The sequence below is a fragment of the Camellia sinensis genome, chromosome 15, assembly GCF_055761805.1.
Source record: "Camellia sinensis isolate YWXY chromosome 15, ASM5576180v1, whole genome shotgun sequence".
Taxonomy (NCBI): Eukaryota; Viridiplantae; Streptophyta; class Magnoliopsida; order Ericales; family Theaceae; genus Camellia; species Camellia sinensis.
The window spans coordinates 99,203,323-99,220,779 of record NC_138975.1 but is presented as its reverse complement, the minus strand read 5'-3'; the positions used below and the strand labels follow the sequence as shown (position 1 = coordinate 99,220,779).

At 34.7% G+C, this 17,457-nt stretch overlaps 1 protein-coding gene across 2 annotated transcripts; it reads right to left on the bottom strand.

Moving 5' to 3' along the window:
* Positions 1–676: 676 nt before the first annotated feature.
* Positions 677–10,090, bottom strand: LOC114317467 (rac-like GTP-binding protein 3). 2 transcript variants are annotated; one of them, XM_028264207.2, is made up of 8 exons: positions 9,743–10,090; positions 9,155–9,242; positions 8,885–8,994; positions 8,740–8,803; positions 2,867–2,931; positions 2,716–2,781; positions 2,102–2,199; positions 677–1,056 (listed from the first exon to the last, which is right to left on the bottom strand). In XM_028264207.2, exons 1-8 carry the CDS (start codon positions 9,845–9,847, stop codon positions 1,017–1,019), a joined length of 636 nt encoding a protein of 211 aa, XP_028120008.1. In that variant the 5' UTR covers positions 9,848–10,090; the 3' UTR covers positions 677–1,016. The 2 variants fall into 2 exon arrangements, with proteins under 2 accessions (XP_028120008.1, XP_028120007.2); XM_028264206.2 differs by having other exon boundaries at positions 2,867–3,021; positions 9,743–10,065.
* Positions 10,091–17,457: the final 7,367 nt, after the last annotated feature.

The following is a 17,457-nucleotide window of genomic DNA, read 5'->3' as shown; positions in this document are numbered from 1 at the left end:
GAAACACTTCCCAATCATCCAGCATGCAAAGGGGTTGTTTGGAATGACCTAAATAAATGTACTTTTTGTCTTTTTACGAAAAGACGTACAGAAAAGTAGAGAGGTGATGTGATGAAAAAAAGACAAAAAGACAAAAAGATAGATTATTTTGTGTATGCCAAACTTGGCCTTAAAATAGACTTTTTTTAATTTTTTCTTATGGAAGGAAAACTAAAACATGCATTCATAAAGTAATATTACACCACCATTATGTTACTAGAAATGTTTCGATGTGCAATGCACACCGTATACAACCCTAATATAAAATTACGTAAATTGTACATAATTTTACTGCTAAATTAAACACAAACTAACGTAATTTTGTAGTAGAGTTACATACGATGTGCATTATTGCACACGAGAATTTTCCTTCATGTTACACCTAAAATTAGCAGTTTAGGAAGGAAACTGCTTTTGTTGCCTTGTCTGCACTACAACCTGCCTTTATAACTAAAAACATGCCTTATTCACATCCCTGGGAACAGTTTTCCAGCTTTTATAAAAGCAAAAATCAGACCAAATGAATCTCATCATCCTGCCACGCAAAGAAAAGTTTGCGCTGCAATTTTGTAGTTTAAGAAAAGCCCAAATAACATGTCACTTTGTTTGTTTTTACAATGAATTAGTGAAGAAAAACTAGCATTAAAAACATATATATATATATATATATATTCACTCCTTCCACTCATTAACATACAATTCAAAGCTGAAAATGTCACATTGCTCTTAAATAGTAAATAAAAAAATAAAAATAAAAAACAAAATCAATAACAAGGCAAAAACAGCCATGATGGAAGTGATAGTATGGCTGCTTGATAGTATATCTACTGCTCTCTACCAAGCCCAGTGAGCACGGAAGTAATGAATTCACAGGCACCTGATATTCAGTGATAGATTAGAGATCATCCAAGTGTATAACTTGACCTGGCGGGACATGTGAAGATGAACTCTAATTTCTCAATATCAGAAAACAAATTTCATTTTAGACACTCAAGGCTCCTCCCGCAGAAAACATTTCTGTAATTGAAATAAAAAAGACGAGTTAATAAACATGTAATAGCATAAGACTCATGGCAAATGCATAGGGAAAATTAAAAAAAATATATACTGTCCCTAGAGAAACTGAAAAAACCAAGACTCTCATACACAAGAAAAAGGAAGAGGCAAATCATGATGATAATCATTTCACAAATGATTACTATACAAATCTAAACATAAACCAAACCAAACCATGCCTTAAGTCCCATCAAATGGGGTCGGCTGCAACTATACAATTAAGAAAAAATATCTATACACATTGTAATGATAAGTTGTTCTGTACAAGAAATGAAGAATGAAAGCCTCAAAATATATAGAGTAGCATATCAAAATTTTTAAATTTTCAAAATGACATCTTCGAAAATTTTCAACATTTAATCCATCCAATACGGGGCTGCTTTAGGAGAGTGGTAAAAGACGCCTTTTAGTTTGCGAAGGGTGGTGCTTTCAAAGAACTGCAAACTCCATTTCCACTCTACTTGTGAAGAAATTCTTGCAGTTCAAAGAGGCATAGAAAATTTCCGATTTTATTTCATTGGTCAATCATTTCTTGATTGAAACGCATACGTCCTATTATTTTGGGAACAGTTCTAGTGTGATGGCCCACACAAACACAAAGTGGTTGTCCTCATACTTAAAAAGTTTACTAAAATAGGGAAGGCACTATGCAGGTTATTCACATGGACTACGGTCAATTTTTTTGTGAGGAATGAATGTGGTTGCGCTAGCAAGCACTAATGAAACAGCTAGCAAGTCAAAAAATAAAAAAAAAGGAATAGAACAGTTGACAAGAACTCATCCTAAAGAAGGAAAAAAAGAGGCATACCTGGCCCTGACAAGAAGACAAATGAAACATACAAGAAGAATGGCAATAAATATGCAAAAATAAATGGTGATACTAGTAAATGCCAAAATTACCATCATGAGATAATCAAGTGAGTTACAATACCAAAGCAAATAAACTAGAAGCAATAGTCTAAATAAATTAAGCAAGACTCAGAGCATAGGGCATATTGTTACTGACACTAAACATCCTTGACGTTGCTTTTTCTTCTTCTCCTTCTGTTTTTGTGGCGGCTTGATAACTACCTTGATTGCAGCATCAAAAACTGCTTTCACGTTCTGTAATTGCACAGCAAAAGAAATGGTCTTTTACAATATAATCTGCATAAGCCATATAATAGTAGACAACATTTCTTGAAACAATAACTAGATAGGCGAGAGAATATGACAAGGCATAGCCCTTGTTCACAGAGTAAGATAACTCCGAAGACTATAAAAGAAAAATATAAACAAGTAAATGCTGGATGGTAATTTCTTTCTCAAATTCAATAGAATCTCCTGCTAAGCACAGAAGTCTCTTGGAGACCACAAACATCCATCCTTGTAGATTTTGTTTCATCTTTTTGTGGCTTGTCGAACTCCAATGAACCCCCACTTGCAAAAAAGAACATTCCCAAGAGGCAGTAAAGAAGAAGATAGGAAGCATTTGATATGTGTCGTCTCTTGAGTTTGCTTGATGCTGACAGATTTCCAAGTAGTTACATTTATAAAGTACAAGGAACTACTTGCATTGCAAAATTGCAAAAAAAGCAAAAAATAATAAAAAATATATAAATAAATAAATTTTGCTAGTACCTGTTGAGTTTTGGAGCTGCATTCAATATAATATGTAGCACCAATCTGTTTACGTAGCTCCTCTCCCTGATTGTGCAAAAACCACCATCAGCATAATCTATGATCAAATAATTAAGCCAAGAGAAAAGATATGATAATAAAAAGAAATCACCTGTGCAGTAGTCACAGGCACCAATCCAGGATGATCAGCCAAATAGTGCTTATCATCACGAAGGTCTGTTGTCCAATTGAGCAGTGCAATATATAAAAAACAGTGCCAGGCAAAGGCCATTGTAAAATACCACATGATACTATAAACGAGTATATCTGCTTTTGATCGCCATTGTAAAATAAGGGAATTTCTTGTGTAGAAACATGGCTATGAAATACAGAATAATGGCGGTGTAAAATAAAATCTTTTAGGATGAATGCAATAAGCAAGTTTACAACACGAGGTTCATTTTTCATTTTAAAAAATGAAAAAGAAAGATCCTGATTTTATTTTCAGCAGTTAGAAAGAGCAATTCCTCCGAATTCAATAACATCAAGCAATCAAAAGCAAGTGAGAGAGAGAGAGAGAGAGAGAGAGAGAGAGAGAGAGAGAGAGAGAGCGAGAGAGAAGAAATGACACATAATTATCGCCATGTAAATAGCAAAACAGTCCATTTGAGATAATGCATACTTGTAATTAATTACCTGAGATCTTATTTTCACTAAATGATCCATCAGATAGTAATTTTGAAAACCACAAAACACAATAAAAAAAAAGAGAGATGAAGAAGAAGAAGACGTCATGAACAAAAGCTATACATCTTTGTGATGGGTATTTACCATTTTCTAGAAACTCCTCTTTTAATAAGTTTTATTTGAGTACTACAAAAACCTTTCTTTAAAAGGAAATTGAGAAAGGAGAAAAATTAAGAACTTTATGATCAAGAAATCCAATTCTTTTAGATAATTATAGCCCCAATCTCGTGTACCTTAAGTTAGAAATAATCAAATCAAAAAGAACAAAAACGAACAAAAGAGAAAAAAGAAAAAAGTACCACCAACCACTATTTCCTGGAAGAATAAATGGCATTTTAGAACTCATCCGAATTAGAGACATTAATTGAACCTCATTTTACTGCATATTTTTCTGTCTTTGCAGATTTTCTCTCATAGCTTTGACGATTGTTATATTTAAAATTTGGTTAAGAAATATGACACAAGAAGCTGCAGGAGTTCCCATTCATCAACATGCAATTTCCCCTATATTTTTGGGATGGGAACATACTATTACACGTGTGATCAACTGGAACCCAACTGTATGCTACAAGTCAATGAATGTCCTGTAATATCTTGAAAGGGAAACCATCAGTTGGTATTTAAAAACTCAATGTTGAACACAAACAAGAGAAGTTCGAACAAAAAAACATGAAATTATGTAGCTTCTTCAAGTTTGAAAATTGAAGTTGGATAGTTTTTATTTATTTATTTTTTATTGATTTACCTCATTAACTTGTGAGTTTTTATGCCCGTAATTATATGGTTGAAACACCCCATCTACATTAATCAGAATGTGAATTGTTTACAACACAATACACCGCATCCTCTAGAATGTTGGATACGCATGTGTATCAATTACACAGTTGGACATTGTTAGATGTTTCTAAAGGTGAGGTCATTTTCTTTAAAAAGTAATTGATTAATGTGCAGACTGTATTTTCTTTCGATTACATTATCTTGGGATTAACCATGCAAAGCATAGAACATATGCTTAGCTTTGAGTTGTTGATGGACCAGGGCCCTATCGTCAATCTTCTCTTGAAAGAGCAATAACTTCATAGATTGCATTTATTGTTTTCTAGTGTTTCACAACATTTAAGGAAAGAAGAAGAAGAGGGAAGAATAGACAAAAAGAAGAAGAAGGATAAATGGCTTCATTTGGTATTGTGGAATGAAGATGTAATAAACATATATATACACATAATGTTATACATGTATAATCCTAGAAGTGCAAATCATTGAAATCAATATAGTATTAGCATTTATAGGTAACAATGCACCCACTTACGCTCAAATATTAGATTTTTGCACATAATGTGGTAACATGCTCAAATACTCATCATTCCTGGACTCTTACAACCTAATGCTGAAATGACAACTTGAATAGATTTAAGTGACAATCTTTTGAATCAAGTTTTATGGATCACGATATCTAAAATTTATCAGAAGAAATAATTCTTTTTTATTTTGTATATGTGTGTTCATGTATATATACTAGAGGTGTGGGCCCACATTAAGTGTGCGTGAAGAAGGTTAGATAAATTATGTTTGTTACTAAATTTGAAGCAATTAACTCTTAAAAGGGGTATTTTATGTATAGCAAAAATCATGACAAAGCTTTAAAGAGTTGTGTCCTTTATATAAGTATAGATAGTATAGATATACATATATATATATATATATATATTACATCTACATGGATGCAATCTTTTTAAAGACAAAAATTGAATTCCTAACCCTACTTTTCCCTTTTTAATTACCATCCCCACACTTCACCACTATGTTATAACGGCTTTAGCTTCGAGGCTCACATTTTTTAATCCCGAAAATATATTTATTAGAAAAAGAAAGTATTTGTTGATGCCATCTGTTTCCAATGAACAAGACACGTGCGTTTATGAAAGATATTAGAGAGACAGACAAAGCATAAAAAGGCTGTCCAAAATCCAAATCTAGCACCAACAATGATTTGTCTAGGAATCCCAAGACTGCATGAAGACCTAGGAATTTGAAAACTTCTCGCTGTGCAGCTATGGAAACTCAAGGAAATACTAGCCCATTGTGCATAACTACAAAGGTGCCACCTGAACAAGCATAACTAGAACAGATTGCCAATGACCCATTCCTAGCTCTGCAGAAGTCACTGAAAGACTAGCTCATTATACAAACCCAGGAAGGTTTGAACTGAACATGCACAAAAGGTGTAGTTTGCTACCACCCTCTACAAATAAATTTGGGAAAACTACATGACACTATCTGTAACACCGAAATCACACTGTCACCCTCTGTCAGCTAACACCATTTAATATAATGGTAAATTTAATATAATATCTTTGTTTGATTAGTTAATTTTCAACTAATAAATCAGAGATATAATTACTGAGATATGAGAGAGAAAAACATAGAGAGGAGAGAGAGAAAAGATTGAACCCCTTGCTGATCACCATTATTACAAGCCAAACCCCAGCACCCACCACCCATCTCCAACACCACTATGCTGCGAGACCACTCTCACTCATTTGAACCCCTCCAGACCGCCCTTGCCACCCAAACAGCCCACAGCAACACCCAACCACCATACCTACCCACCTACTACCTAAACTAGCCATGAACATCACCACAACCCCATCCACCACCACCCAAACTCAACTCAATTGATGCACAATTTGAACACACCCACAAAATCAAATGCATAAATCAAACCCTATTTGAGGATTTAGAGAGAACGGGGTAGGGGAGAGAGAGAGAGAGAGAGAGCGAGCGCTTGAGTGACTAATTGCACACGAGACAATGTCATTGAACCACCAACACAGTAGCAAGGCATTAACATTAGCCAGATAGTGCACCACCACCATGCTCCTGCTATTGCCCAACAACACCGTTCATTGTTTGCAATTGCAATAGCACATCACCAACACAATCTATCGATTGCCACTACATCGCACCACTCGTTCCTTGAATGCCACTGAATTGCACACACCGTCTCTCGCGCACTGCCACTAGTGCGCCAGCTTCTTCTCTCTAATCGACCCCCTTCCGCTCTGATCTCCTCTTCCTCTCCAAGCTTTCTCTCTAATTTCTACTGCAAATCAAAAATTTTCTTTTCAAATCATTATCAGATTTGGATCTACAGTTTGTTTCTTTTGTGATAGTGTTGGGTTTTCATGGCTACAAGTGGCAATTTCTAGTGTTTGGGTTGGATTTGGGTATGTTTTTGGTGTTTGGTGTGATAGAAATAGGTTTTGTGTTGGTTACTGGTAGCGGGTTTTTGGCGTTTACTCCTTACAAACACGTTGGTCTACAATACATAATCATACAATCCCATACTAAGTTTCCATTATTTTATCTTCAATTTTGGGTCACTTCTGACTTCTCCGTATTGAATTTATTTCTTAGTAACACCACTAGTCCATCTCAACATTCTCATTTTAGCTACATTCATTTTTTGAACATGTTTTTTAACGGCTCAACATTTTGTACAATACATCATAGTAGGTCCTCAATAGTCCTATAAAATTCTTCTTTTAGCTTAATAACAATTCTATAATCACACAATGCTCCTAATAAAATCCCTCATTTCATCTATCACGCTCAGTGTTTTTAAAGACTCAAGGCGCACTAAGGCGCCGAAGGTCTCTTTGGGCTTAGGCGCAAGGTGCAAGGCGAGGAGTGGGCTTTATTGAAGTAAGGCACACAATCTCAGTTAAAAATAGGTAAATTAACATAGACTAATGATTCATAGCTTGTAAGTACTAAGATAGGATTTTTTTTTAACTAAAGCAAATTATAGGATAATAATTTGCAAAGCCATAAAAGTGCATATTATATAGCATTCCAATTTTCAAAGGTAAAATAATCCACAATCAACATTTAAAAAAAAAAAAAAAAGGGAATTGAATTAATACTAAAAAAAAAATAATGCTTTAAGGAATTACATTTTTTTTTGAAAGTTGACATTAATTTGAAGCTTTTTATAAGTGAAACTATAACTAAATTTATGTAGCTAATTAGTATTTCCAAATTGAAAGTTAAGTGGCAAACAAAGTGGTGTCATATCATCAAATTAAAAATTCCAAGTGCAATATGATGTCACACCTAATGACAGTCTCAAGTAAAAAAGAAAATCAATCGTCTCTATTTGATTATAAGAAGAAGAAGAACCCAGCCCAACACATCGAATAAGCAAAAGAAAAAAGAAAAAAAAAAAAAAAAAAAAAAAACAGAGGTAGCAAAGAAGAAGTAGACGAAGAAGAAGAGAAGGAGAAGAAGAAGAAGAACTATCTGGTCCAGATAAGACGAGACAAGACAAGCTGAAGGGAAGAGACACTCAGACACCGTAAGGTTTCTTCAGCAAGATTTCTTCTAATGAATCGATTAGGGAATTTCAGTCGTATTTGGGGCTGGGTATTGAGCTATAAAACTCTTGTAATCCTATGCAGTTGGAGCATTTAAAAAGAGTGATATGAACCGTTAGATTTCGATTAGAAAACAAGAAAAATAAAGCCTCTCTTCGATTGGACAAGTCGCTGTGCCTTCTTCAACTTGCCTCGCCTTGAGTGGCTTAAGGCGCTGCAACTACGCCTCGCTGCACCTTGTGCCTAGGGGTGCCTTTCACAACACTGATCATGAGCATCGCTCCATCCATATGAATAATTAAACCAAGATATCAAAAACAGTCACTCTTAGTATCTACCCATCAAGATGTCCTCTATCTTAGTCCTACTTTACCTAAAACCTTAGGATTCTAAAGCATCTCTCCACAATTCTAGCTTAGAATTTCCTCTTTCTCCTATATATTGTCAATTAAAGCTATATCATTTGCAAACAAGATACAATAAGTCATCCTCTTGAATACATTAGTAAGTCCACCACTACTGACATTATCTGATTCAAATAAAGTGGGATACATATGCAAAGAATGCCTTGTCAGCTGTCAGTTTACAATCTATTACAAACAGATAAGTAATGATCATTGGAATGGAAAGACACTCTTATAACTGCCAATAATGCATCCATAAAGTTTTTTTTGCTGCTAACACTAGTGTTGGGTCTGCATGTGCTTACTTTTTTTTTTCAATTTTTTATTATTACAATGTCCTTAATAAAAATGATAAAGTAGAGGACACAGAGTAAACAAAACTAGATCAGCTCTGTTAGATGGCGTTATGAAAAGAAGAAGAAACAATGAGCCTAATAACAACCAAGAAAAAGAATTACAATAGGCACTTTGAAAGAAAAAAAGATAAATAATAAGTGCTTATTGACTTCTTAACTTACCCAATTTGGTGCCAGCCAGAACTAATGGGACTCCAGGGGCGTAATGCTGAAGTTCAGGGATCCACTGTTGAAGAAATTGTGCATCAGAATTTGCAATACCCCTTAAATATCCTCCTTTAAGTGATAAAATTTCAACAAACTGTACCTTTTTAAGTATGTTCTCATAGCTTGCACGACTAACTAGTGAGAAAGCTAAGACGAATACATCCGCCCCTCGATAGCTCAAGGGCCTCAATCTGTTGTAATCCTCTTGCCCTATATAGAAAATTAAAACAACATGACAAAATTAAAATAGCCCAATATAGCAAAATATGCTTTGGCTTTGACTCAATTGTCATTAGAACTGTCAAGCTTAACTTAGCAAAAAATATAATGAAAAAATCAAAGTAATTATGAAGGGTAAGCAAAATCTTACCAGCTGTGTCCCAAAGACCTAAGTTGACAGTGGTGCCTTCAACTACTACATTTGCACTAAAGTTGTCAAACACAGTTGGTATGTAGTCCTGATTAATACAAAAGTTTTTAAAATTCAAACAGTAAAAATAAATACCCAACAAGACAACATTCAGAGAGAGAGAGAGAGAGAGAGAGAGAGAGTGGAAAACCCTAGAGATGAAAATCGAAAAAGCAAAACCCTCCATCCAAGAAATTTACAGTGGGTGGGGGAGAACTTTCTGAGAGAGGAAATCATGGAGGGACAAAAAGCTGCAAAACCCAGATGGAGAACCCTAGAAAGATGGATATATCTATGAAGGGGAAATGCAGGAACTACAAAATTCAGAAAGATAAAGCAAAACCCTCTACGCAAGATAGGAACTTTTGCGATGTGAAATCATTATGGAAGCACAAAAAGCTGCAAAACCCAGATGCAAAAACGCTTTAAAGTAACATATATATATATATATATATATATGATAAACCAGAAAATCATATATATTTATAAGAAACCCAGATGTTTCTTCTTGAAGAAAAAGAAGAAGAAGAAGAAGAAGAAGACACTTACAGTGGGGAATTTATTACTGGTATAGCAAATAAGCATACAAGTCTTGCCAACAGCCCCATCACCCACTGTTACACATTTGATGAACCTTGAAGCACTTGAAGCCATTGAACATAAGGCTCAGAGAGAGATATCAAAGACAAACACAAACACAAACACAAAAAGAAACTTGTTGGTTGTGAGCCTTTTCAAAGTAGAGAGAGGGTGCATAGATGGGTAAAGATCACATGATTCCTACTCATTCACTCTCTACAGTATGGCAATTTGTTGGCACTTCTTTTATGATTTTTTGCTTGGCTTGGCAAATAGGTGAAATTGGGTCTTTTTGTAATTTAATTTCTACTCTATATAAATAATAAAGAAATTATTTAGACATATATTAATGTATTTGTGTCCTGGAGAAATTATTGGTTGATTTAGGTTCATTTTGGAAGGTGGGTTAAAAGTTATTTCTCAATTTTTAACCGATTTTCTTCTTTTATAAAAAAGTAAAAAAAAAAAGTAAAAAAATAATTTTTAACCATCTTTTTAAAACACCTCTTAAGAGCTTTGAGTTGTTTTGGCAACATGTTAAAAAAGTCAAAAGTTAATTTTTTTAATTCATTTTAGGTCACATTACTTTTCAAATGAAACAGTAGAAAAAATTTAAAAAAAAATCAAAAGGTTAATTTTTAACCATCTTTCCAAAATACCCCTTTATATATTGTGATTTATGAAAAAAATGGAACCCACTTTTTATATTAAATGACTGAAAAATATGAAATGACATGTGAATTTATAATTGAAAAATGCTATGAACTCTAAATATTTTAGTAATATTTTTACGAAATATTTCATATAAGTGTGAGACCTACACTATGTGAGTTTTATTTAAATATCATTTCATATGAGATATTTAATAAAAATATTAATAAAAAATTTAAAATTTTTAATATTACTCTTTATAATTTGGCCAAGTTTGGCAACCCAAAAATAATCTTTCTTTTTATCTTTTTTCTATCACATCACCTCTCTACTTTTCTGCACATCTTTTCATAAAAAGACAAAAAGTACATTTATTTAAGTCATTCCAAACAATCCTTTAGTCTCAAATATGATTATGTGATATGATCATTGACAAATAATTTTTGAAAAATATTATATATTCTAAATAAATTATCAAATATTCTATTAGATCTCTCAAATGAATATGAAACACATAATTTGTATGAATTTCACATCTATACAAAAAATTTAATAGAATATTTAGTAATTCATTTGAGATCCCTAACCTCGCACATAATTTTTCGCGCATAACATGTGTGTATTAAATGTTTGACAGGTAGAGGAGAGAGACAGGTTTGCATTTAATAGTCCCAGAATGAGACTCAACCCACAAATAAATAAATATGTAGTCCAAGAATGAGAGGATGTGTCCCCAGTTAGCGGCTGTGTAATGGCGTATGAGAGTTTTGTTTTTGTCTTGATTTGATGAACTGTGTCTGTGGGTGGACTGCGAACCCGTGATATGTTTTTTTTTTGACAAAAATTGTCTATTTGGTTTTCAGAATAAATATATATGTTTTAAGAAAATAGTTCTCAAAAAATAAAAAATTAATCTGGAATTTTTTTTTAAACAAATGCTTATTATTTTTATTATTTTTTATCTTTATTTTTTAACAAGCGAAATATCCTTTTGATATTTATTTTTTACCAACTAGTGCTTTTTTTTCAAAAAAATAAAATAATTTCAGAAAATCAACCAACATTTGCCCTTCCAATAATATTTTTTTATTTGTCTGATGTTTTTTATTTTTATTTTAGTGTTATGTATTTATTTAGCTCAGTTGATATAACCAACATGTAATTTTCAGAACACAAAACAATTACTTGTTTTTCTGAAGTAAATTACATTTTCTTTATTTTTTTATTATTTTAGTTTTTATATTTTTAATTGACTTACTTTCAACGCTTAATTTTAATTTTTTTTGGCAAAAAATGACATTACACACATATTTTCATTATATTTATTTACAAAATCCAAAATTTTCATTTTATCTTTTTCAAAACAATTACCTGTCTATTTCTTTCCCCATCTATTTCTTAGACTTATTTGTTATTCCTCAATGGTTGTGTGTGTAAATAAATGTATAAATAAAATAAACAAAGGAAATTAAATAATTCGAAAATTAACTTAATGAATTAAATTCTGAATTAAATACTTACAGAAACTTTAAATGTTGAGGCTTGTGTTGGACGCAATCTTCTTAAAGTAGATTTCACCCATGCTCCAGTTCTTCGAGATTTACCGGTGTCTACTTTCCAGGATACAACGACTACTACTACTTGATTTGCAGTATTACAAACTCAAGTCTGGCGAACCAAAATTCTGCTGTGACTCTCTCTTGTTCTTTCTCAAATTAAATGATCGACAGATGCAAAAAATAGAAAGATGGAAAGGAAAAAAGAAAGACAAAATGCTCAGGAAAAATTGGATGGATTGAATTGCTAGAATAGCAGGCTATATATAGGAAAACTTATGGCTTTTTAGAATAGGTGTCAATAGATAGAAAACTTGTTTGGACAGATTCAACAGGTAGAAAACCTGTTTGGACAGATTTGAACAAAAACAGATTTGTTCGAGTGGAATTTCAATAGGTATGAACCTGTTCGGGTGGATTCTAACAGGTATGAACCTGTTAAGGTGGAGGAAAAAATTTAGACAGATTTATTTTGAATTTTGAAACCGAAATTCAAAATTAATTAAATAAAATACAAATATTTTTGGTCCAAAAAGATAAGTATTGGGTTGGACAAGCCTAACTCAATCTCACACCATGTACCTGGCCCAAGCCCAGCCCAGTTACCCGACCAAGACGGACGGCGTCGACGGCGCGCGCATGTGTTTTGATTTTGGGTTCAATAGGTCTAGCTCACTTTACCCATAACCTTACCCTTCCACAAAACTTGGGTACCCCTTGGGGCCCATCCCAAGTATCCCAAGCTAGAGTCTATATACTTATATAAATCCTTAAGTCTTTCCAATGTAGGACAAACACATTTAACAAATATGTAGGAAACCAACCTAAAGCCATTTCTACGAACCCGAAAATGCGCGTTGAATTCTCATTCATCTGAAAATGGTTTTGAGCAACCAAATACACGATGTTATTCACTATGTGACATTAAACATGAACTCAATTAGAAATGTTAAAAATAACGCTTGGGTCCTACCTTAATTAACGCTCAAAGTTAATAAAAAATAAGATTTTACAAAGCCATTTTCCAACAATCCCTCACATGAATAGAATTCACGATAATGGACATGTAACAAGATGCAGACAAAGAAAGAGTACATTAAGAAAATACACCACATCGAGATAGGTAGCTTTTGGCTTTGAACCTCCTCCAGTGAAAGCCTATCGGACTCACTAGCTAACCAGTGGACGCGATGCCATGAACTGTTCAACTGTTTGTGTAAGCCAAGACAATAGACTACACATAGTGTATCTGCAGACATAGTTTGGTTCTCACGATTGTGTTCATTTTGACCCTGAACAACACCAAGTAATTCATGAGTGCTCTAGAGAATTTAGCCTTGCCAATTCTCATAGAACTGGCCTAGTTCACACTCATATAGGTGACTTCTTATTAAGAGTATCCTGCTATACCCCACTTGGATGTCCAAGCTATAAGAATCACTAAAGGAAAAGCTTATCCTACTAATGTTGTAGGTATCACTCTTCTTATCATAGAAATGGGTAAAACAAAACCTCTTTAGTGATACGTGAAGTCGTTCATAATTCGTTTGTCCCTTTGAACCTAGATCTTGGGTTCTCCAGTCAACTAGGTTGGGTTGCCATTATGGCGACTTTTAAGTAATAGGCTTTAATCCCATTTATCTTGATAAATGGCACACTTGCTCTCTGGCTAGCCCTTTAGTCAATGGACCCGTAATATTTTCTCTTGACTTTACATATTCTATGGAAATTATTCCATGTGAGAGCAAATGCTTAACGGTATTATATCTTCGATGAATGTGTCGAGACTCACCGTCATACATATGATTTTGTGCCCGTCCTACTGTTGCTTTACTATCATAGTGAATTCATACAGCCGGCACAGGTTTAGGCTACATTCGAATGTCTTCTAAGAAATTACGAAGCCATTCTACTTCTTCTTTTATTTTATCTAATGCGATAAACTTAGCTTCTATTGTCGACCTTGCTATACATGTCTGCTTGGAGGATTTCCAAGAGATTGCAGTACATTCCAGGGTAAAGACATATCCATTAGTGGATTTTGAGTCTTTAGTATCCGATATCCAATTTGCATCGCTGTACACCTCAAGTACTGCTAGATATTTGGTATAATGTAGGCCATAATTCTAGGTATGTCTTAGATATCTAAGTACCCTAATTATCGTTTTCCAATGATTGAACCCTAGATTACTTGTGTACCTACTCAATTTGCTTACAGCATAGGCTATATTTGGCCTAGTGCAATTTATTAAGTACATCAAGCTTTCGATTATCTGAGAGTACTCTAATTGTGATACGCCTACACTTGTATTTTTTAACAAATGAAGGCTAATGTTAATAGGTGCTTTAGCAGGACGGTCGTCATGCTTTCCAAATTTCTCCAGAATCTTCTCAACATAATGAGACTAAGATAAAACATATTCTTTAGATGCTCTAGTAATTTTTATTCCTAGAATTACATTTGCTACTCCCAGATCTTTCATGTCAAACTTTTTGTTCAAAATTTTCTTTGTGGATTTAATCATGTCATTATTGCTTCCTGTACGGGGAGCAAATATTCCGGCAAGCCCGTACTCCTTTCTTCCGAGCTCCGTCTCTGTCCGATCACCTGCGAGCCAATAAGGGTGAGCTACCCGGCGGTGTGTGGCCGGAAAAACCCTTCGACGATCAAGTTAGCACACACCTTAGGATAGAGAGAGAGAGAGAGGAGTGTTTGAGTGTAAGAATTTCTTTACCAAAAATGTTCGTGTCCATGCGTACGGGGGGCGTTCACATGCACATATACCCTCTGCGCCCCATATCTACTCCCAGTCATCTCCTGACATGCGGCTCCGCTATCCCATCTGTCAGCATAAACCTTACTGACCATTACCTAATCTCAACTGCCTGCCTTCACAGCTGGAGCTCGGCAGCCGAGCTGCTCTATCCACTGCCGTGCCGTGCTTCATACCCAAGCACTTCACTGGCTAAGCCCAAGGAGGACCGGGCTAGGCTGCATCTCGGCAAAGCCTAGCCCGAGGCACCTCCTGTGGTCGGCCTTACTGCCGATCAAATGATTATCTCGGCTAACCACGCCTTTCGGGGCGCCGGTCATTCAGCTTGACTGGCTCCGCCTTTGCCTGATCAGGGAGCTCGATCCAACCGAGCACTGTCTGCCGAGCAGCTTCTTTACGATCTGGTCGGCACATGCTTGGTACAATTTCTGCCTGGCCCAATTCCTGGCAGCCCGTCAACGGGCGGATCACCGGTCATCTCGGCCCCATGCATCATTGGGCTCTCAACCTGCCCGGCCGTTACCTCGGCCCAATTCCAGACCATAAATCTCCCTCTCACTTCCAATAATGAGCATGCCATCCACATAAAGACAAACTATAATAAAGCCTTTGTCTGTGCTTCTAACATAGAAGCATTTGTCACATTCGTTATCTTCAAACCATCCGAAAGCCTAACATAATCAAATTTTTCATGCTATTGTTTTGGGGCTTGTTTTAATTCATAAAAGGGATTTGACAAGTTTACAAACCTTTTTCTCTTGGCCGGGAACTCGAAGGTTGTTCTATATAGATTTCCTCATCTAACTTGCCATTTAAAAAGGCTGTTTTAACATCCATTTGATGTATCTCCAAATTATACAAAGATGCAATTGCAATTATTATGTGAATAGGTGTTATTCTTGTCACTGGTGAATAGGTATCAAAATAATCAAGGCTTTTCTTCTGCCTGTATCCCTTAACAACAAATCTAGCATTGTATTTATCTATTGAACCATTAGCTTTCATTTTTCTCTTGAATATCCACTTATATCAAAGAGGTTTACATCGTGTTGGAAGTTCCACCAGTTCCCAAGTATGATTTGCAAAATAGATTTAATTTCACTATTCACAGCCTCTTTCCACAATGGAGCTTCAGGACTTGACATTGCTTCCTTGAAGTTTTGAGGCTCATTTTCTAACAGGTATTTTAGAAAATCTGGACCAAATGATTTAGAGATCTTAGCCCTCTTGCTACGGCTAGGTTCATCTGCATTATCATTTGTCTTTACTACCATCCATAGCAGTATCAAAAGTTCTTTTATTTGAACTTGTCTCTTCAGTTTCTTTGCAAAGAAAACTGTGTTCGAAAAACGACACATTCCTAGACTCAATAATAGTATTTATATGCATATCAGGATTTTCAGATTTATGAACTAAGAATCTGTATGCACTACTATTATTTGTATAACTAATAAACACATAATCAACAATTTTTGGTCTTATCTTAGTCGTTTTGGGACTAGAGACTGCTACCTTGGCCAAACACTCCCAGACTTTGAAGTAATTGTAGGTAGGTCATCGACCTTTCCATACTTCATAAGGTGTTTGCCTGATTTTCTTGTGGGGTACCTTGCAAAGGATAAAGTTAGTAGACAAAATCGCCTCTCCCCACAAGTTCTGAGGTAACCCTGAACTAATCAACGTGTCATTTATCATCTCTTTAAGAGTTCAATTCTTTCTCTTAGCAACTCTACTTAACTGAGGAGAATATGGTGCAGTGGTTTGGTGAATAATACCATGTTCAGAACAAAATTCCTTAAATGGTGCATCATACTCACCACCTCTGTCACTCCTCACTACCTTAATAGTTTTGTCAAGTTGATTTTCAACCTCAAGTTTATATTTCTTAAAAGCTTCTAAGGCTTCATCTTTACTTGTCAATAAGTAAACATAGCAATATCTAGTGTAATCATCAATAAAAGTAATAAAATACTTTTTATCTCCTTTAGTTTGAACATATTTTAAATCACAAATATCTGTGTGAATTAAACTTAGAGGTTCAGTACTTCTTTTTACTTTATTAAATGATGCCTTAGTGAGTTTTGTTTCAACACAAATCTCACATTTATGATTAGGATAAAACTTTAAATTTGGCAAACATTTTAAAGAAACAAGTCTACGCAAAAAATTAAAATTAATGTCCTAATCTATCATGCTATGAAAAAGAAGACTTAGCAATATAAACAGAAGATGTGTTTTTATTATTAATAGCCAAATTGGTACAACAGTTAATACATTGAGCTTAAAAAGCCCATCACTCATGTAACCTCGCCCTACATACATTCTACTCTTAGAGAGTACAACCTTGTTAGACTAAAAAACTAATCTAAACCCATTCTTTATCAACAATGGCTTAGAAATCAAATTTTTGCGAGTCTCTGGCAAATGGTATACATTGTTGAGCGTGAGTTCTTTTCCAGAGGTCATTTTCAGTACAATCTTTCCTTGTCCTTCTACAGTTGATGTGGAGGAGTTTCCATAAAATGTTGTTCCCCACTTTTCACCACTTTGTAGGTTGTAAACATCTTCTTATCTGCATAGATATGGCGGGTTGCTCCAATATCCACCCACCACTCTTGGGATTTCCCACCAAATTTGCCTCAGAGACTACTACAACAAGATTGATGTCTGCCATTCTATTGAAAAGATAAAAATCCTTGGTTAT